Source organism: Cydia pomonella, chromosome 5 (assembly GCF_033807575.1).
Source record: "Cydia pomonella isolate Wapato2018A chromosome 5, ilCydPomo1, whole genome shotgun sequence".
NCBI classification, from domain to species: domain Eukaryota; kingdom Metazoa; phylum Arthropoda; class Insecta; order Lepidoptera; family Tortricidae; genus Cydia; species Cydia pomonella.
Genome location: NC_084707.1, coordinates 8,860,519 through 8,883,710, shown reverse-complemented (window position 1 = coordinate 8,883,710; position 23,192 = coordinate 8,860,519). Strand labels below are relative to the sequence as shown.

General features: G+C 37.1%; 1 protein-coding gene across 1 annotated transcript in view; it reads right to left on the bottom strand.

Moving 5' to 3' along the window:
• Nucleotides 1-23,192, bottom strand: part of LOC133517656 (abhydrolase domain-containing protein 2) — a 39,871-nt gene that overhangs the window by 12,850 nt on the left and 3,829 nt on the right. Inside the window, exons 3-5 of the mRNA XM_061851013.1 lie at nt 16,792-16,959; nt 5,228-5,411; nt 1,679-1,873 (exon numbers count right to left, since the gene is read on the bottom strand). Of these exons, the coding sequence (XP_061706997.1) occupies nt 1,679-1,873; nt 5,228-5,411; nt 16,792-16,959 (547 nt within the window). The remainder of the gene's footprint in view (nt 1-1,678; nt 1,874-5,227; nt 5,412-16,791; nt 16,960-23,192) is intronic.

Below are 23,192 nucleotides of genomic sequence, written 5' to 3'. Positions count from 1 at the left end.
TATTTAATTTTATGGCATCGGCGCTACATCTGAGAGTTTTACGCAGGGTTTTTCGCCTAAGCTTGTCCTTATCGCACTAATTTTAGAGCCGCCCCCGTCAGTGTGACGGAGATATTTACCTAAAATTCTAAGCTGGTGTTTCCTCTTAATGCTTAGGTCCATCAGATCTACCAAATGTGGTTAATGCATAACCATGGTCTTGGTCTCAATTTAAATAAGAGACAACTAAGGAAGATTACGATTAGAGGAAAGTCCCTTACCATTGGACGTGGCGCTTAATTTTGACACTGCGCAAATGTGATAGCAAGTTTGAGTAACCGTCTTTAATTGTCTTTGTAATTTCTTAACGCAAAAACCGGATTTGGCGCAAGCGGCAACCATAGCTGCAATATAATTGCAACCTTCCCGAACCCTTTTATTCTAGTTTTTGTTCATTGAATCGACGTGTGAGAATTGACGGTCACACCAGGCGTAGCTTGTAATATAGATATAAAGTACTTAGTTAAGGAAAAAAATTAGCTGTGATGATGTCATGTGATTTGTCATGTGTACGCGCTAGTGGCTTAGCGGTAAGAGAGTGCGACTTTCAATCCGGAGGTCACGGGTTTGACCCCGGCTCGTACCAATGAGTTTTTCGGAACTTATGTACGAAATATCATTTGATCTTTACCAATCGCTTTTTGGTGAAGGAAAACATTGTGAGGAAACCAGACTAATCCCAATAAGGGCTAGTTTACCCTCTCGGTTGGAAGGTCAGATGGCGGTCGCTTTCGTAAAAACTAGTGCCTACGCTAATTCTGGGATTTGTTGTCAAGCGGACCCCAGGCTCCCATGAGCAGTGGCAAAATGCCGGGACAACGCGAGGAAGAAGAGAGATGTTATTTGTCGGTCCTCATTATATATGCAGATGCGGGCAGTAGTTGTTGCTGTTACGCCAGTTACCTAATAATGTAGGTTCTTACCTAGAATAGACCTCGTCCAAGTAGCGCCGGGTGCCGGCGGACACGATCATGTTCTCGACGAGGCCGTACTTGCTCTTGATCTTGGGGCTGGGCAGGTTGAGTTGTGTCCATAGTAGCAAGTACCTAGTGCTGGTTCTTACCTAGAATTCTAGAATAGACCTCGTCCGGGTCGGGCAGGGTGCCGGCGGACACGATCATGTTTTCGTCTAGGCCGTACTTGCTCTTTATCTTGGGCTGAGCAGGTTGCGCTTGTGTCCATAGTAGCAAGTAGCTAGTGCTGGTTCTTACCTAGAATTCTAGAATAGACCTCGTCCGGGTCGGGCAGGGTGCCGGCGGACACGATCATGTTTTCGTCTAGGCCGTACTTGCTCTTTATCTTGGGCTGAGCAGGTTGCGCTTGTGTCCATAGTAGCAAGTAGCTAGTGCAGGTTCTTACCTAGAATAGGCCTCGTCCAGGTCGGGCAGGGTGCCGGCGGACACGATCATGTTCTCGTTGAGGCCGTACTTGCTCTTGATCTCGGGCTGAGCAGGTTGCGCTTGTGTCCATAGTAGCAAGTACCTAGTGCAGGTTCTTACCTAGAATAGGCCTCGTCCGGGTCGGGCAGGGTGCCGGCGGACACGATCATGTTCTCTTCGAGGCCGTAGTTGCTCTTGATCTCGGGCTGCGCAGGTTGCGCTTGTGTCCATAGTAGCAAGTACTTAGTGCAAATTCTTACCTAGAATAGGCCTCGTCCAGGTCGGGCAGGGTGCCAGCGGACACGATCATGTTCTCGTCGAGGCCGTACTTGCTCTTGATCTCGGGGCTGAGCAGGTTACGCTTGTGTCGCGTGATGATGTTGCGGTAGTTGTCCGTCATCACGTATAAGTAGAAGCGACGGAAGTTTTGCCATTGGAGCAAGTACACTAGAGAGCTGGAACAAGAATTTGATGGTATTACATGGTATTTCGACTGAGTATACCTTCAAACGCTGGTAACTTGGACCTAGTTTCAGCTATGGCACTATAGAAGAAATAGTTACGCAAGAAATGAATAAACTGCAGAATCAGGAGTTTAATAAGGTATCAAATGAGCGTTGAAAGTTAGAATTAATTAACGAGTTTGAATAAATTAATCGTGAATTATAATTCCAATGTGTGGGAATTCAATCTTGCACCATACATTCGTACCAACTTCCATTATATCGTTATATCTTACTACTTACTTGGCTGGCACGATGACCCATATTGCTTGATCCCGAGCGAATTGGCGCGAGTCAGTATCGCTATATCTTAGAATAATCAAATTATGTTATTTTCCGGTCGGATTATTTCAATACGTACCTACATGCCGGTTGATAAATATCAAGCGCCGATAAATTATAACGATAGAACAGAATGCACCTGTCAATGCACGTGCATGTCATAATGTCGCCATTAATGCCATTGTAGATGGTGATAACGGATAGCCACAAGGTCTCGGTTATCGATTCCATCACTCACCTGACAGGTCAAAAGAATTCACACCCGGCGAGACGCCTTTTATTGACACGGGGCGATGTTAAAGGACATTACATGACCTAGAACTTGACAATTGTCCAGTCATTTTCGTTTTGACGTTCGTTTTTAGGGTTCCGTAGCCAAATGGCAAAAAACGGAACCCTTATAGATTCGTCATGTCCGTCTGTCTGTCCGATTCTGTCACCGCCACTTTTTTCCGAAACTATAAGAGCTATACTGTTCAAACTTGGTAAGTAGATGTATTCTATGAACAGCATTAGGATTTTTACACAAAAATAGAAAAAAAAAAACAATAAATTTTGGGGGTTCCCCATACTTAGAACTGAAACTCAAAAAATCTTTTTTCATCAAACCCATACGTGTGGGGTATCTATGGATAGGTCTTTAAAAATGATATTGAGGTTTCTAATATCATTTTTTTCTAAACTGAATAGTTTGCGCGAGAGACACTTCCAAAGTGGTAAAATGTGTCCCCCCCCCCCGTAACTTCTAAAATAACAGAATGAAAAATCTAAAAAAAATATATGATATACATTGCCATGCAAACTTCCACCGAAAATTGGTTTGAACGAGATCTAGTAAGGAGTTTTATTTTAATACGTCATAAAAATTAAAAAAAAAATTTTTTTTTGCATCAAACCCATACGTATGGGGTATCTATGGATAGGTCTTCAAAAATGATATTTAGGTTTCTAATATCATTTTTTTCTAAACTGAATAGTTTGCGCGGGAGGCACTTCCAAAGTGAAAAAATGTCCCCCCCCCCCCTCCGTAACTTCTAAAATAACAGAATGAAAAATCTAAAAAAAATATATGATATACATTACCATGCAAACTTCCACCGAAAATTGGTTTGAACGAGATCTAGTAAGTAGTTTTTTTTAATACGTCATAAATGGTGCGGAACCCTTCATGGGCGAGTCCGACTCGCACTTGGCCGCTTTTTTTTAACGACTATTTTTGTCCCTACCCTAGCTATCCTAATGATAAGTAGATTAGCAGCCTCGTGGTAGCGTGAGACTTGCAAACCAGAGGTCGCGGGTTCCTACTCCGGTTTTGGAAGTTATTTAGGAAATATCTTCGATATTTATCAGTCACTTTTTAGTAAATGTGAACATCGTGAGCAACCGTATTAACTAGTCTAAATAATCCCTATTTTCTTTGGGTTGGAAGGTCAGATTTTTTAAGATTGTTAGCTTAACAGTCTCTTGTGAAACAGATGTACACGTTGGTACAGTCACGTCTAAAAATATCGATACGAAAAAAGTGCCAAAAATATGTATACACTACCTTAATATATCAATAAAGTCGTGTATACATATTTATGGCACTTGTTTCGTATCGATATTTTCAGATGTGACCGTACATCAGTTAGAAACAAACTTATATTCTCTACAAGCAATTTAGGTTAAATTATAGTTTGCTAGTCCCCCTCCAGTCATTGGCAAGTTCAATCTTATTAATGACCTGGCGGTGACAATTCTGTATTACTAGCCAAAATAACAAATAATTGGTTTTAGGGGACCAATAACAGTAACATTAACACACGAAACGAATATGCTGCCCTCTTTTTGATTATATGTATTTCTAACCAGTAGAAGACACAAGCAACTAAACAATATGAATACAAATTAAAAGTAGGGAAATACAGAGCTTTTAAGAGGCATCAAGTCCGCCATTTGTACTTTTTTTGATGTGCAATAAAGTATAAAATAAATTAATAAATAGTTTTGTTATACCCGTCAGTCGGTCCGTATATCACAGGAAGCTTTACATTCATGACATTATAATATAAGTGTGTTTGTCCTTCTCTTTACTGCAACGAGGAAAAAGAAAATACCTATTAAGTGTAGATTATGCATAGGCCGTTCCCGAGAACGTTCTCTGTTTTATATGGCAACCGATCTCACTCGAGAATATTCCATACTTATCTGTACACGAAATTATGTATTCCTTTTACGTATTCCATGTAAGATATGGTCTAGTAATAAACATATACAGTACAAAAGTCATTGCTATCGGACTGACTAATTTACATGGAAAAGTTTTAAGGTTTAAAAGTTTAGTGTTAGAATTAAATAAACTGTATCAATGACAATATGCATTGTCCGTATGCATTATCGTGTCGCATCCCTGACATATAGAGATCCTTCCTAGTTCCTATCCCTGACTTATGGAGATGCCTTCTATTGTTATCCACAGGTCTTCCGTCCGTTCCTCGTCAAATGGATTCATAAACGCTTATTATAAGTCTAACAGGCCTTGATAATCGTTTGTCGATATCCATGTTTGACGACAATGTCTGTGTCTGTCTGTTTGTCTGTGACATCGTAGCTCTCCAACGGATGGACTGATTTCGATGCGGTTTTTTTACGTGAAAGCGAGTTTCCTTGCGGCGGTTCTTAGCCATGTTCGATAAACATCGATCCGGTATTTGAACACTTCAACACTTTTCCAAAACGATGTAAGGCAAAAATATATTTTTGGGGTACAGCCTAGGAAATCTATCCAAATTTTTAATTTTATAGTTATGACATTTGTGTTTGTTAGAAGGCACTACATTTGACAAGTTGATAAGTATTCCTTGAGCAATAGCCATTGAGCCTGAATCCGGACACAGGGCTAGCTTCGTGTTTGTGTCGCGCTCATACTAGCAGCAACCCTCCTTACTGACCTACTTTGGCCTTATATACTTGCCATAAAGTTTACGAATTGTTAGTCAACAGTGTGAAAGATGGTACAAATAGTCTTACTTGAGCGATACTTACTCAATGGCGTTGTATCCCTGACATATGGAGATGCCTCCTATAATGTTGGTAGGTCTGCTCCGCACCTCGCCCAAGTACTTCGTGATCAAGTTGCCGCCGAGGCTGAATCCGACTAGGATTAGCTTAGTATTAGGATAGCGTTCTGTCAAGTTGTCTATCATGTAAGCGTAGTCGTCGGTGTGACCTGCAACAAAATACAAAGATTTATTATACGCATTTTTGGTACCTATAATATAAGCTTCTGTAGTAGGGCGGATCATTTTTCTAAACTTAAGAAATCCTTTAACGATGGGTGTGGATTTGGTGCTCTATAGGGTGCAAATGACAAAAAATAATTAAAAAAAAATCAAATAATGGGAAGTGCCTCCACAAGGCTATCGAAAAATAAAAAAACGGACGATTTTCGCACCTGAACCTATGATTTAAAAAATGAAAACTAAACGCTCAAAATAACAGTTTAATTTTTTATATTTTACATAATAACTCTATAACTCTATAGAAAACTTTTATAGTAGTTTTGGAAAAAAAAGTAAAATATTGCGAAAAATTACTAAAATTATACCAATTTAAAGTCTTTTTGCTCTCGAACTGAGGCATAATTTTTCGACTTTTCAAGCGATTTCTTATATACCCGTCTCTTCTTAATGGACTACATACTGAGGCCGACGCTTCGGTTACAATTTTCACGCATCTTTCGACGGCTTGAGTGTGGCATGGGATTTTATTTATCTTGGATATCACAACCTCTTCTACCATCTCTGGATTATTTATTAACGTGTTTAACTGTTTATTTCATTCTCATCAAGAAATTTTAGCATCGGAAGAAATTTAAATTTGAATTGGAACCATATGAATATAATCTTGGGCTGAAAAATTAAATTGGGGCAATTTAAATGTTCTTACTGCAGCAGATGGCTGTGACAGTGCCTTTAATAGTTTTCTTAGAGCCAATATTTTAACATGTTGGCGATCATCAGCCTCATAACAATATACAATAATATACATGACCAATTTAGTACTAAATAGTTAGGTTCCAAAACACCTTTTTTAAATGTATTTTTCATTACTTTCAATCGCTTTGTGGAGGCACTTACCAGTACTTGATATTTTTTTCATTATTTTTCCAAGTATGGCCTTCACAAGAGGCATCAAAATCGCACCCATCGTTTTCGAAAACCGTGAAAAAAATTTTTTTCATACATTGAGCGATCCGCCCTATTCTGTAGCTGGAATATCAGTAAGGGAAAACATCGTCAATACACCACGCAACAAGTCGTGGGAAAACGATCTGAAAATATTTAAAAGGGTTGCCCGTTAGCGTGGGGCCCGTGGGGACTATAGCCCAATATATATTTTTTTACCTGACTCTCCAAGAAAATGTTGCTACAGGTAGATTGTCGTGACGCTTCCATCACCTATGCCGTATTTTACACAGAGCTATAAAGCTTACTTAATACCATTTTACTACTACTACAAGCTACGAACCGTTATAATCTGAAATCAGACGATTCTATAAAGAACTCGACGGGTATTACGTATACTCGTAGTATAAATTGTGTATAATGGTTTACTCATAGCTGCGATTAAAATCTGTATCTTATGTCCATATGCTATATGCTAAATGATGTTCCTAAATACTTATGCTTGTTGAGTCATAATCATATATGTACTTAAGTCAAAAGTTATAAAATGACTGCAACGCACTGACAATAAGCTCACAGGTGAGACAAACTAGTTAGAATCTTATAGGACCTTTGTAAGTGTATGTTTGAGACAATTGTTCAAACAAATTGACCCTAACTCATTTACTGTCAAGGTCACTCAAGTGACGCCCTGAGTCCACACGTGCAATGAGGATTGATATGTCAAATAGGTTTTTAGCACGTTTACAGCCGAAGCTATTTGTGGTGAATCCCTGCTTACAAACAGCAGTGAATTCTGTTCTGACTGTAGGTATATTTTTTGCCAGAATTCTGTGTATGTGAGTGTCAGAAATTATGCAAAATTGAACCCTAACAATCACTTTGAAATAAAGATAAAATACAGGTAGGAAATATATTCCCTCTACCTTATAAAGGCTTAATGACATCAATAGAATCAATATGTTGTATGCCAAATACTGGCTAAGTGATGTCAATATCGCCAAAGCGGTGTATATTTTAACTAAAACCAGTGCAAAAAATAAGTAGATATAGTTACAGATATGGTTAAGTAATCCAATAGATATGTGATCTAAACCCTAATTACAAAAGTTTACGTTTGTCACTAATTGTACATTCTAAATCTAAATTAGGGCTGCTTATCTGGTTTGGAATAAAAAGCTGCACGAATAGACGATTTTGACCTCTCTACAAATACTCACAGAGGTTAAAGAAACAATTACACTACTTGATCTAATGTCCCTCATTACAGGACCTCGGGTGTATAGGTGACAGGACACTGAACCTTTTAAACTAGACTTAAATGGTATACATATATCAATTAGTAACCGTAATTTTGGTGACTAACTGAAACTGAATTAGTTTGTTTCATGACCTGTTGATATCTTTCGTGATAAAAAGCATAATTTGCATGAGAATTGTTTGAAAACAGTTTGCCTTATCAATCCCAGTCGATAAACTATAACCATTGTTTTATTATGGAATTTTTAATGGTATGGTAGAGAAGCAAAAGTACATAAATCATTTAAGTACATGTTTTATCGCTTTAGTAGCTGCTATTTACGATATCACAATATTTGACTCAAATTTTAAGAAATTCGAGTACTTTAGATATTACAATGGAAAATTATTGTAATCAACGAAAGTAAGTAAATCATTACAAAGGTGCGGCGCTTAGTACACGAGTCAGTCAGGAAGCTTGCGATCAAGGCCGAGTTTAGTAATCTAGCCAAATTATTCTGTCTGTATTTGAATTAGGTACCTATGTTAGGTGTGCAATGCGATTGCTGGACATTTTAAATAATGGAACCTTATAATTTTTGAGCAGACATACCGGACAGGTCCTTCGTTTCTAAAAGAAAATAAATGCTCGATGAAATCTTGACTACTAAAAAAATAATCTACAATAGTGAGTACTTATAACATGTCAATAAAACAGGAAAGTTAACTTTGGCAATGACATATCAGTCTTGTGCAATCTATTTTTAAAAGCGTTTACATGTATTAGGTACCTATACTATACAATAAATTAAACATAAACAAAAGGAACTTGCTTAAAACATTTGAATGTTTAATAAAATTGAATCACCGGCCGATTATGTCCGAAAGACGGTGAGTCAAGCTGACCTTGTGACTACATCACGGTTGGCTACTAATTCGTTATTCATTCAAAGCATGCACACATTTTAAATCGACAGGTAATTAGGTGTATTTAAAAGGCATAAACGGTAGCGATGACATAATGTCCTGTGGGCCACCCCTTACAATATTCAATAATTTTATCCGGTATTTCGTTTTATATTCGTTTATACTTAGACGTGAAATAGGAGCAAAATATTGCAGTTATTAAACACATGAAATGAAATAGTTATTTGTTTTACAAGGGGGCAAAGTTGTCGTTTAACCGCTCGTGCAAATATTGATACCCCAGCAAGCGACAGATTCCAAAATTGAACCACGAGCGTAGCGAGTGGTTCGGGAACGGGAATCTTGAACGTTGCGAGGGTTTCAAGACACGAGGGTTAAACAAACTTTGCCTCCAAGTGAAACACAAAATTTATCACCACACCAACGCGAGGAAAATAATAAATATGAAATAACAAAAAAATCAAACCTAATCAAATCCAAATGAACGTAATAAAAATTGTATCATTCAAAATCATCATTTAAAAGTAAATTCTACCAGCTAACATAAGGAAACAACTCAAAATTTGCAAATTTCTCATTCGTTTTTGAACAATCAAGAGGGTCAAATCTTTACCAGTTGGTGTGGAGAAAATGATTATAAACTAATCTAATAAATCGACCAATAATCTTCGGGGCTTGGTGTACAGGTACAGTCAACATCAATAGTAACGGACGAAACAACGCTCCAAAAGTAACTGACTTTTACAAATATAGATAAATCTTTGATATTCACGTTCAAAAGTATATCTTTTACAGTCTTAATTAACTGTTCTACATATAGAACCATCACGTTTTGTTCAGCTGTTACAGAATGGTAGATACTCTTGACACCTTGTTTGATCCGTTACTTTTGACTGTACAATCAAGGTATTGAATACCGATAGGGGCAAAATGCCAAAAATATGTAGACACGACTTTATAGCCAATGCAATATGGTAGTGTGTACCTAAAGTCGACCACAAAGATATGTTGATTACTCTTTTGTACCTTACTCCGTTGTAATACGGCGAAGAATGTTAACGTCGACCGTACATATTTTTGGCACTGTGTCCGTCTCGATATTTAATATCTTTTCATTTCTCATGCTCTGAAAGTGGGTCATTGTTACACTATGAAGTGTACAGAAAGTGATACGTTTCTGCTCTAGAGCATTTTGCTTTCCAAGTACTTTTTTTTACGATAAGCAATTAAAATTTCCATTCTGATATTAAACTCCCCCTCAAGTAATACTATAAAAGTGTACGCTTATTCATGTTTTTTTAATAGTACATGTATTTTACTTTCCTCGTATTCAAAATGAAAAGTAGAGTATTTAACTTGGGTTAAAGGTATCATTTCAGCCTCGGACTATTGGCGCTCTCACACCTCGACCGAGGTCAGTGCCTTTCATCCCTTGGTTAACAATCTACGAGTATTATTACTGTACACTGTTAGCCACAATACAGTAGATAGAAACAAAATATTCAAATCGAAACGCCACCAAAAAGCAGGACATTAAATTACTAAAATAAATTAAAAAGCGGCCAAGTGCGAGTCGGACTCGCGCATGAAGGGTTCCGTACAATTTAAGACGTATTAAAAAAAAATCTTCTTACTAGATCTTGTTCAATATTTTACCACTTTGGACACACATTTTACCACTTTGGAAGTGTCTCTCGCGCAAACTATTCAGTTTAGAAAAAAATGATATTAGGAACCTAACTATCATTTTTGAAGACCTATCCATACATACCTTACACGTATATGTTTGATGAAAAAATTTTTTTTTAATTTTATGACGTATTAAAAAAAAAACTACTCACTAGATCTCGTTCAAAACAATTTTCGGTGGAAGTTTGCATGGTAATGTATATCATATATTTTTTTTAGATTTTTCATTCTGTTATTTTAGAAGTTACAGGGGGGGGACACACTTTTTTTTTACTTTGGAAGGTTCTCTCGCGCAAACTATTCAGTTTAGAAAAAAATGATATTAGAAACATTAATATCATTTTTGAAGACCTATCCATAGATACCCCACACGTATGGGTATGATGAAAAAAATTTTTTTTTTTAATTTCATGACGTATTAAAAAAATACTACTTACTAGATCTCGTTCAAACCAATTTTCGGTGGAAGTTTACATGGCAATGTATATCATATATTTTTTTTAGATTTTTCATTCTGTTATTTTAGAAGTTACGGGGGGGGGGACACACTTTTTTTCACTTTGGAAGGTTCTCTCGCGCAAACTATTCAGTTTAGAAAAAAATGATATTAGAAACATTAATATCATTTTTGAAGACCTATCCATAGATACCCCACACGTATGGGTATGATGAAAAAAAATTTTTTTTTTTAATTTCATGACGTATTAAAAAAAAACTACTTACTAGATCTCGTTCAAACCAATTTTCGGTGGAAGTTTACATGGCAATGTATATCATATATTTTTTTTAGATTTTTCATTCTGTTATTTTAGAAGTTACGGGGGGGGGGGGGGGGGGGGACACACATTTTACCACTTTGGAAGTGTCTCTCGCGCAAACTATTCATTTTAGAAAAAAAATGATATTAGAAACCTCAATATCATTTTTGAAGACCTATCCATAGATACCCCACACGTATGGGTTTGATGAAAAAAGATTTTTTGAGTTTCAGTTCTAAGTATGGGGAACCCCCAAAATTTATTGTTTTTTTTCTATTTTTGTGTAAACATCCTAATGCGGTTCATAGAATACATCTACTTACCAAGTTTGAACAGTACAGCTCTTATAGTTTCGGAAAAAAGTGGCTGTGACAGAATCGGACAGACAGACGGACATGACGAATCTATAAGGGTTCCGTTTTTTGCCATTTGGCTACGGAACCCTAAAAACCTTTAGAGCTCTAATATAAACGTTCTTCCAATCGCCGCAGTCTTACGCCCACGACCACACGGTTCGGAAAATTAACTTAATCGAGTCCATAATAAGCATTTGAATCAAAATACTTTGGGACTCCATAATGGGAGCTCTATCTTTCCAAAACAATTTCGATCTTTGTTTCTGTAATTTGTACTCATTAGAGCTTCACATGCGTATGATGCATACCTTAACAGACAGAATAACGGGCAGAAGCTCTTCTTTTTCCTCGCGTTGTCCCGGCATTTTTGCTACGCTCATGGGAGCCTGGGGTCTGTTTGGCAACTAAACCTAAGAATTGACGTAGGCACTAGTTTTTACGAAAGCGACTACCAACTGACCGGTTTCCTCACGATGTTTTCCTTCACCGAAAAGCGAGATATCATATATTTAGTACCGTACATAATTTCTGAAAAACTCATAGGTACTCGTACGAGCCGGGGTTTGACCCTGCGACCTACGGATTGAAAGTCGCACGCTCTTACCGCTAAGCCACCAGCGCTCCTAGAAGCTAGTATACCAAATAATCATACTTATTAGCTTCTGTCCGCAACTTCGTCTGCGTGGGATGATGATGATGATTGATAAAAATTATGTATGCTATGTACTTTCTCAGGCGTCAAACTATCTCCATACCAAATTTCAGCAGTTCAAGCGTGAAGAGGTAAATAGACAGACAGACAGTTACTTTCGCATATCTTATACCTTTAAACGAGCAATTCTTGTATCACAGAAATCTATATCTATATTAATAATTCCGTCGAGGTTAACGGTAGACCCGAATGAAATTATACTCAAATGAAAGAGCGTTAATAAATAAGAGTTTTGAATCGACTACATATATTGGCAAAATTCGGATTATCGCGTATTTTGCATTTAAAAGTGTTAATTTAATGACAAACACATGACAAAAGGTAGGCCATATTAAATTTGGAAAATGACAGCGACGGGTGCGTTCGGAAATTGTGAACACGTTTGCGACGGCATGTTGGTTGGCACCCAATGTGTAGATGCACAACCTTTTTTTAAAGAATGACTACGTATGTCACTGTTTGTAAATGATGTATAAAGTAAGGCGCGGTAAATAAAATTTTCTATGGGAGGACAACCCTTCACGCCTACATTTTTAACCGACTTCAAGATTTCAAAAGAGGATGTTATCAATTCGGTTGTATGTTTTTTTTTTAAATGTTTGTTACTCCATAACTCCGTCATTTCTGAACAGACTTTGAAAATTATTTTTTTGTTTGAATTTATGTATATACAGATTGGTCCCGTTTTTGTCAAAACGTATTTTATGTAACAAATCAAGCATTTACATTTAAAAAAATGACATTTGATGAAGTGGAACTGCTGATGATGATCAGAATGGAACTCTTCAACTCAACGACGCATAGTACACGTTTGGCGATTTCTCCTGTTCGCTGTGTTTGTTAAGTAAATTAAATTTTAAAACAAATTTTTGTCAAGTTCGCATTTACATTTTAAAAAGTGACATTTGATGAAGTGGAACTGCTGATGATGTTCAGAATGGAACTCTTCAACTACGCATAGTACACGTTTGGCGATTTCTCCTGTTCGCTGTGTTTGTTAAGCAAATTAAATTTTCAAAATAAATTTTTGTCAAGTTCGAGTTCTGACGATGGAATCCGATGAGGAATCGAGGGCACTCTTCAAACGTGAAAGGCATACATATAGTGATTTTTGTATTTTCTGTAACAAATCAAGCATTTACATTTAAAAAAGTGACATTTGATGAAGTGGAAATGCTGATGATGATCAGAATGGAACTCTTCAACGACGCATAGTACACGTTTGGCGATTTCTCCTCTTCGCTGTGTTTGTTAAGTAAATTAGATTTTCAAGACAATTTTTTATCAGATTCGAGTTCTGACGATAGGGTCCATAAGGAATCGAGTGAACTCTTCAAATATGAAAAGCATACATATAGTGATTTTTGTATTTTCTTTAACAAATCAAGCATTTACATTTAAAAAAAGTGACATTTGATGAAGTGGAACTGCTGATGATGATCAGAATGGTACTCTTCAACGACGCATAGTACTCGTTTGGCGATTTGTCCTCTTCGCTGTGTTTGTTAAGCAAATTCGATTTTAAAGGCATTTTTTTGTCAAGTTCGAGTTCTGACGATAGGGTCCATGAGGACTCAAGGGAACTCCTCAAATGTTAAAGGCATATATATAGTTATCTTAGTCAAGTATTTACATTTGTAGAAATGACATTTGATGAAGTGGAACTGCTGATGATGAACAGAATGGAACTCTTCAATGATGCATAGTTCACGTTTGGCAATTTATTTTGTTTGCCAAGCAGTTAGGTTTTCAAGGCACATTTTTATATTTTTCCATCCTATTTAGTTTTTTAATAATTATCTGGTGCTTTATTTCATGCATGGTGTGAAATAATTTATCTTAAATACAGTTGAATACCCTATTGCGGGTATCTTACCAGTCAACCATAGGGCAAATCTGAAATGTGTCAAGGTGGGTGCAGTGGCAAAAAAAAACATGTTACCTCCTTTTCTACATAATTAGACGTAGGACGCTGTCTTTTTAATTTCATTGTATGAAATCTTAAAATCAACAATAATCGTTCTTTCACCGGTCTCCCTCATTGAAGTCGATTTTTTTTTCTTAAAAATTATATAGCCGCATTTTTCTACTGACTAACTGAGTGTGCCGGAGTTATTATTTTACCCGAGCAAAGCCGGGTTTTCGTCTAGTATATATATATTTCTGTGATCTCGGAAACGGCTCTAACGATATCGCCGAAATTTGGTATATGGGGGTTTTTGGGGGTACACAATCTATCTAGATTAGTCTTATGTTTGGGAAAACGCGTATTTTCGAGTTTTCATGCATTTTTCTTTCGACGCAGAATATGGTCGCTAATTTCGTGTTGCCGACCACTGTCCGTCTGGTCCAGCGGGTTAAGACGCGGACTGCTAATCGAGTGATACAGGTTCGAATGTCGCCCGGTGACTAACTCTTTTTTTTTTATATGTTCAAGTTTATATATAATTTTTTATTTTTTATTGTTTTAGACAAGTTTCATTTAGTAAAAAAATTACCTATGTAATAAGAGAAATTGACAATAGATGGCGTTACTCTGTGACAAGTGCTGTAAGGTTAAAATCGATTGTAAATAATAATAATTGTCAGTTCACATTTTACTTTTTAAGTTTATGTAGATTATCACCTATACACCACCATATTACAATAAATAGTTATAACCGAGCAAAGCTCGGTCGCCCAGGTATATAATATTAGTAGGGATTTGGTCACTTTGGCTGCGACTATCAGATGCTGACTAGACAGCTATTGGCCGTTATTTTTGTAAGAAAATAGTCACAGCTTTAAAATAAAGTACATTTTAATAATGAAAACGACTTAGGAAAACGAAGATTAGAAAGAATGCGGTGAAGGCCTAGCCATTGAACTTTATCGAAGCCAATTAGTTCTTCATTTAAATATTGTGCAATAATTTATGTATACCTATAGGTAAGTTTGGGCATTTTAATTGATGCTCTTGCACCATAAGGGCAAGCGCGCACATTGGGCGTGGCGCCACGAGATCGTTCCGTTATTGAGATAAGCTTACTATAATAATAATAATAAAATTCTTTATTGTGCACTACTAAAGAAACGCTCATATTACAAACAAAGACAGGACTTAAATTAGTAGGTAACAACAGGCACTATGTTAATATTTTAACAAAATTTTGAATAAATTAAGATTTAAAGCAATGTGAATTCAAATGGAAATTCACCTCCTCGGAACTTTTGGAATTCCGATTCTCTGAGGTACAGGTGAGGTTCGTACGTCGTCACACAGTGACAATAGTATGAGGTCTCTAGAGACTTTCATATTGTTCGTCACTGTGACAAGGTACGAAATGGTTCACAAATTAAATCTTTTGACTGTAAATGAGCTACCAAAGCAAATACCTACTGAACCAAAGTTAAAGTGTGTAAATCTTTCCACCACTTCATACTTTGCTAGGCTCAGATTCTTAAGATTTTTCCGAAACGAAGATGGTATCCCACTCAAGGTAGTGGTTTTTATTTTCCCTTTAATTTAAAATTTATAACTTCGCTAGCAGATATCTCGTCTTGAAAAACAAATGCAAAAAACTCAGCAGCCTTTTGTCTATAATATTTTTTTGATTATGAGGAATCAATAAGCCCCCTAAATTAAAATCATCGAAGTGAATGTGAAGATTCGATCTAATATCACCCAATTTTTGTAATTAGATATTTTTTTACCTAAATTAAGGGAAAAGTTATTTCACGAACTGGGCCAGACCAAACAACATTTAAACAAAAAGTAAAGTAACAAGAGAAACTCATAAGTCTCATATTTTACCCTTTCTCTTTCAACAATTAAGCAAAGTAGATATATGTAAAATGGGCTTGGGAAGTTTCGAAGAATTTTCCAATTCCATGCGCGTTGATCACAAAAGTTAGTCCATCATTAATTAAGTGGGTATAGCGGTGTCCTATTGATTCCCCAGTCAAATTACGCCGATATTCGTTTCGCAGTCATTCGCAGATGAGTCTTTCGGCAGAGTAACATTTGTATAACAATAATCATAGCTCTCTTGCGGCTCGCCCTGGCAACCTATGCAATGGTGTTATGATCAATTGTGTTTTGCCCAAAAAAAAAGTTGGACAGACATAAACATAATGAATGAACGACAGATATGGCATCTAGAGCTAGTTTAGATTACACTAGCCCTATACCGCGACAGTCGGTAGAATTGAAGGAAATATATTTCCGCCGCATAAGCTTATGGGACAGTTGCAACATCATGATGATGGGAAGCAATCGCTTACTAATCGAAAGTATATCCCATTTCAAATTTCCGACGTTATTACTCATATATTACAAAAACCATATAAAAAAATAAAATAAACGTATACCCGTACTTAATGTAAGAAAATTACATGTTTTTGCCAGCTGTATAATTCTTCGTATATCGACGCACCTGCTGTGTGGTATTGCTTGGGGCGTTGTTGTGATAGCATCAGACCATATATCGTCGATGTACTCTTTATCACAGATAAATTGCTTTAAATAAACCTTTGTCAAGTACCTACCCAGCTACATACAAAGACCTTCTAAAAGACACTTTCAGATAAAGAACGTATGACCAGCTTTTAAGGTCAAACACATGCTTAATAGTTATAATAGAGCGAATATTAGGTGAACTTTCCGGCTCGGACTCTAGAGTGGAAAAAGTCTACTTGATATTAGCTCAACTATAGTTCAAAAGTATACGTTGTTGAAAGCCGGTGTGAATAATGTACTCACCGTAGGAGAATATTCGAGCCCCGGTCACGGGCACGCTGTTGAGCGCGCCTATGTGGTTGAGCACGGCGCAACGGTAGCCGTGCCACTGCGAGTAGTGCACGTAGGTTCGAATGTACACGCTCTCCGAGGTGTTGCCGATGCCAGGGCATATTGCCACTGTCACATCGTCTGTGGACAATGAAAATCTTTGAATTTTCTGCGGGTTACAAATAAAAAGAGGAAAAGTTGAAAATAGAAACACTGGGAAACTGGAGCCAACTTTCCGACGAGGAGGCTCCTTACGATCACCGAGTTGTTATAATGTTAACTGCAAGTTAAGAATTAAGCTACGGGTAGAGAAGACATTATTCCGCTATTCGCTACTTTCTCATCATGCACCAGGTTTGAACAATGAACTTTCTATGAATAAGTACCTACTACTATCTCTTTTTTTTTTGTTTGTAGTAACCTTTAAATTTATCTTACAATTCTTTAAATTTTCGTGCACAAAGAACCCTTTTAATAACGAACACATCAACAAAGAATTGAATGCTAGTGAACTAGATAACTCGCGAGCCCAGTGTATTGAAATTTCACTTCCTAAAATGTAATGATTTTGAACAAGATGGGTATGTTATGCCACGTGTTGGTATGTCATGCCAAATATGTAGGTACAAATGGAACTCCTGACGTACTTTTAATATACCTAAATAATAAATAAATAAATATTTGGGGACAATCGTACACAGATCAACCTACTATGGGCACTAGGCGACGATATACATACGTATATAGATAAATTCGTACATAAATATACATAGAAAGCACCCAAGACTCAGGAACAAGTATCTGTGTTCATCACACAAATAAAGGCCCTTACCGGGATTCGAACCAGGAAGCATCGGCTTCGTAAGCAGGGTCACTACCCACTAGGCCAGACCGGTCGTCAAAAAAGAGAGCAACAGCGGAAAACTGCTATAAAGAGTGGCAGTCGTTTACAATACAAGATACATAATTCATTTTCAACACACTTGCTCAAAACGACGTTTTTATTCCACCGATATTTGGCTCATAATCCTAGATATTAAACACGCGTGCTTTTTCAGTATATTATAACACTCGTGCTTTTTCATTATATTATCCGACTGAGTTAAGAAGGTAACTGATTGCTAATAATATGCATGGGAACAGAGCCGTCTTAATTTGGTCAAGTAATATTTTTTTCAACCAACTATTAGGTTTCAAATGTTACTTCAAAGAGATTTTATCACACCAAACATATTTTGTTTGTTTTGTAGATTAAATTATCTATTACATCAATGACTTAAACATAACATTTTATCGATTTGATCGCCATCCGTCGAATAGAAATACGAAAATATTAGCTTTTTTTACATTTTATTAATTGCCTGTTTGTCGATTTCGTTCGCGCCTTTCCCATGTGCAGTTGCTGGAAAAGTTATCAAGTTTCCCGCCAAACCTTTTTTTTTCTATACGGTTAGAGACACGTTTGAGTAGACATTTTTACCGCTACCTACCTAAGATTTAGATGAAATATTAATATTTGAATGTGTATATGTAGTTAAGAAAAAAATTGATAATAATATGTTATTTGTTATGTTCATGTGGATTTATTATGTAAATAAAACTGCACGAAGTACATACCAAATCGTTTATTTTTTTTTATTACGCATAGTGGCAGAATGTCATGATGCCTGTGCCACAAATTTATGTGGAATGGAAATTAAAAAAGAGGACTTTGCCGGCCTAGGCTTGCAAGATGTGAAATTCCATTAACGTCTTCTTGTCCTAGCCGCACCTCAAACGTCATACTTCGCAGCTTATTATAAGGAACATAACATCAATATTTCATTACATGTTTGAGAAAAAAATTAATAACGCGCCAGCCATTTCTGTATTTGTCATAAAATTTGAATAGTTTTGCATGTTTTTAGTTTATTTAATGACGAAAATGTCATTTTCATGCATTGAAAATAAAGAACACATAAAATTGACTCTGCCAGTAATACTAATAGAGCCGAGAACGATAGCCTTTTACCATCTAGATCGGCTAAAAAATAATTGGCGGCACATGAAACAAAAAAATTAATCAATGGAAAATCAGCAAAAACGCCCAGGCTATCTTGGAAAACGTGTTGGTAGCTTACTTCAATGAACTGGCGAATAACTGCTTACAAGCCCAGCACGCTTTGGTGCAATTATTCGATGTTAAACTGTAAGCCACCATTTTGAAAATTGTACTTTTACTGTTTTGACAAAAAAAATCTCATTTATAAGTTTTATTTTGTCCTCGCAAGTGTGTTGAAAAACGTCGTATGAAACGCGTGTGCATTGGTCATAACACACATCGGCTTTCTTATTGCGCACAATATCGCCTCGTGTGTAATAACCAACTTAGCACACTTGTATTATAATGTACTATTAAAATTGTATCGACCCTTAACTAGTTGTTTATTAAGACGGTAGTTCCGTGCAAGAAAGTGTTTGACTTCCTTCGCAGTGCGGCATCGTGTTATTTTACTGTCTGGACCCGGGTACGTCCTTAAACTACGTCCAAAAGAGAGGTATGGGCATTGTGAATGTCATCTCCCTTGGTGTGGTAGGGCACAGCCGGTGGATGTCATTCCAAATCTAGAACGGAGCCCAACTGGGGAAGTACCTCCACCTTACAGAAAACAGCAGCCAAATAACACTAGACCCTACTCGTAGTGTTGTGTTCCTGCCGGTGAGTAAGGTTGCCAGAGCTCAACGAGGGGGGGTCGGGTTTAGGATCGGCAACGCGCATGTAACTCCTCTGGAGTTGCAGGCGTACATAGGCTACGGAGACTGCTTACCATCAGGCGGGCCGTATGCTTGTTTGCCACCGACGTAGTAAAAAAAAAAAAATTTAGTTCCCGCTACTTGTTATTGCTATGAACGCTGTGTTATTTCAGTCAGTCCTGTCGAGAACAGAAATACAGAATACTTACAGTTTTCATAGTGCAAAACAAACTTAGGAAACTTGAAATTAGCATTTATATATATTTTTAAAGTCCAATTTAGTGTAATAGTTGTAGTTTATGTATTTTATTATTATTTTTGTCTTAACTGTTTTTAATTTTGCAATTTCTTTTTCTTTTGTTTTTGCACCACCAGTACGCTTAACTATGTTCGCCGTTTCGCTATCTGAAGGTTGTCTGGGAGAGATCGCTGTTTAGCGATAAGTCCGCCTGTTGTTACCTACCCTGTTAAGACTCAAATGAATTCTCTGTAACTTTTATTATTATTAATTGTATGTCTTTCCCATCACGGAACAATGGTGTTCCGGACCTTTGGGAGGCGTGCGCGGAGCCGAAGCCAACACGTAGCCCTTTTGACACTTTAATGAAATGTAAGGGGTACACCGAGCGGATGTTGCCCTTGCCCGTGTCAGGGACGCACGCAGAGGCAGCACCCGCCAGGGTGTAAGGACTATTTGAGAGTTGATGGAATCTAAAATGAACTGGGCTATGGGATTAAAAACCGGACTCCTGCCTAATTAGACGGTATTCAAATTTAATTCCGGCAGACGGTGACTCACCCTCACAAGATGGGCTCCCACAAAAAGCGATATCTAGGAAGGCTCAAGGGCAACACCGGTGTGAGCGGCTCAGGGGTGTTGAGAGGTGTACGCCGCTTTCTACCCAGTGGCTGCTAGCAACCACTGTGCCAACTCGCGTCTTGCAATATTTTTTCCACCCTTGGAGCTTATAGCTCTAACGACTCCACTCTGGCCGGCCGGCTAAGGCAAGCCAGAGGCAGAGAATCCTTATTATTATGAATTGTTCAATATGGCTTACAAGGGCTAAAGACAGATCTAACTGGCTTTAATTCACCGAAAAAATTGCACTGGGGTCAGTTACCAGTATTGGCCGAACGTTAATTACAATTGACCATTAACCATTACAAATTGAACCGTAAACTGTAACGGTTGGTTACAGTTTGTAATGGTTAATGGTCAATTGCATTAACGTTTCGGCCAACACTGTCAGTTACTTTTTAGTTATGAGTTTTACGTTACGTCATAAAATAAATCCTAATCTTTAAAAGGCCTAATTTTCTTGCTAGTCTAACCACCTACATCTTAAATAAAAGCTGCACGATAAAATCCCAAGTAAAAAACCAAAATAGTCAACTATTATATTGTCCATTGGAAAGAAGCCCGTTTATCGGAAAATGTATGACCCATTGGGATGCAAGGACTAGGCCTACACCTACATCCTAAGCTTAGCAAGTACCTATCAGATATCTAGCAAAGGTAGCTTGCCAACCTTAAGAGGCCGTTATCGATTTTAGTCGCAAAAATGTCAAATTGATAGATTTAGCGCATGAAATTATACACCTTTTGTTAACTATTAGAAATAACAAGTACTGGTTTCTATTAGCACGTCTTGTTATCTTTAATTTTAATAAATATTTTTTTTGAAAACAGACTCAATTAGTAATGTTTTTTTACTGATGGACGTTTAGGTAAACGCGCGTAAAGCAGTGCAGCAGCGCAGCTTATTTGTAAATTTCGTAAAGTTAGTAATTTTGATACTTAAAACAATCTACAACATTTGCTGAAACTGTTCTTATTCATCATTTTGTATAATTTACTACCATAATTTTTTGATGAATTTTTAAAAACTGTCCCTTCTCGTCATATTACCGGGGACGCACGTTGGCGACCTCTTTATTAAAAGGCAAGATGAAAAAACGTGCTAATACAAACCAATACTTGTTATTTAGATATTACGTAACAAAGGTGTACAATTTCAACGACTAAATCTATCAATTTTACATTTTTGCTCTAAAATCGTTACCGGGCTCTTAATAAAACAATAACCAACATACACTAACACTAACCTAACCTAACCATACGTACTAACTGCTAAAAACAACTTCAAATTCCTATAATTTCTCTTTTCTCTACTTGGTTTAGAAACTCATCCACAGGTACAGACTACAGAGTACAGTCGGCGTCAAATACTTAGTAACAACCAAAGTAGCCAAATAGTTCGGTACATCATATATTTAGTATGGTGTACCGAACTATTTGGCCACGTTGACTGCTACGGAGTATTTGACGCTGACTGTACAACTCTGATAATGCTGACATAACTATCTTACATCCTAAAGCACCGATGATGATAAGATGTCACCTCCATTAATTATTAGCACGTGTAAAGCAACGGTGATTCATGCTTATGATGTCATAGCGATGTTCTGGTACATATTAATTATACATATATTCACGTTGCCCCTATCGCCGCCGGCGGATTACTATCCCGGAATTACTATATACCTACGACATATTTATACTCCGTAGGTTAATGGAACCACTGGGGCTACTTGAAACTAAATATGGAAGCAAAAAGGATTGTCGACTAATGTATAATTTCGTCGCAAAAGTTGAATTAATTTTAACTTTTGTCTTACATATGGTATACAAATACCATTGAGAGAAATTTATTACACCTAAAATATTTAGACTTTAAGCTTATGTTTGTTATAGTACCAAGTACAGTTATACCTCAAGTCTGCGGTTCCTATCAGATGATACAATCAAGGAATTAATTATGCACAGCTACACCTTTCTTCACTTTAATTCATTTAAATGAGGTGTAAAATCAATGACAAATTTGACTGTTCCGATTGTGTTGATTGAAAATCTGGCTGTATATCTACTTGGATGAGAACCGATCGGGTGGATATCGATATGATGTACCTACCTATAATATCAACGTTTCATTTCAAATATTTATAGCAAAAGCTAAAGACACAGACAATCATATTTCTGACGTAATAAAGAATGCCAGATTAGTCATAAGCTGATTCGAACTTGATTGTACAGTATTTATAAATATTAGACTATTTTGTGTAGGTAGGTGTTTGTCAACACTGACGAAAGATGCGTTGCAGCGAAATAGGCACAACTGCTGACAATAAAGCGATCTGCTTCGGTGGGTGCGGTGAGCAGAGCGGAGCGAATGTATGCAAGTAACATCAGTCAGCCCTTTATAATATAAGGCATAAGGGTAACAGGAATTTAGCAAAAATGGACCGCCTATGAAATAAAGTTCCAATTCAGGTGGGAAATATATTCCTTATAATGGCTTAATAAAACAAGTCTGGTACATCATGGTGGTGGTTTTATAGTACACACTGAGGACGCTTCGGCGCGCGGGGCGATTGATAAGGTAGGTATGTCCAGATCAGTGTCAGTGTGTGATAATGATTTTCGTAACATGTCAAATGGCTTATCGTAAGAAAAATTTGGAATTTGCAGCTTTCATGGTGCCACATGCGCGTTACCATGCGTTTATAAACTTATCATGCAGAACTACATACAGTAGATTAGATGCTGTTGTTCCTACGGAAAAACCTAGGAAACTACCTCA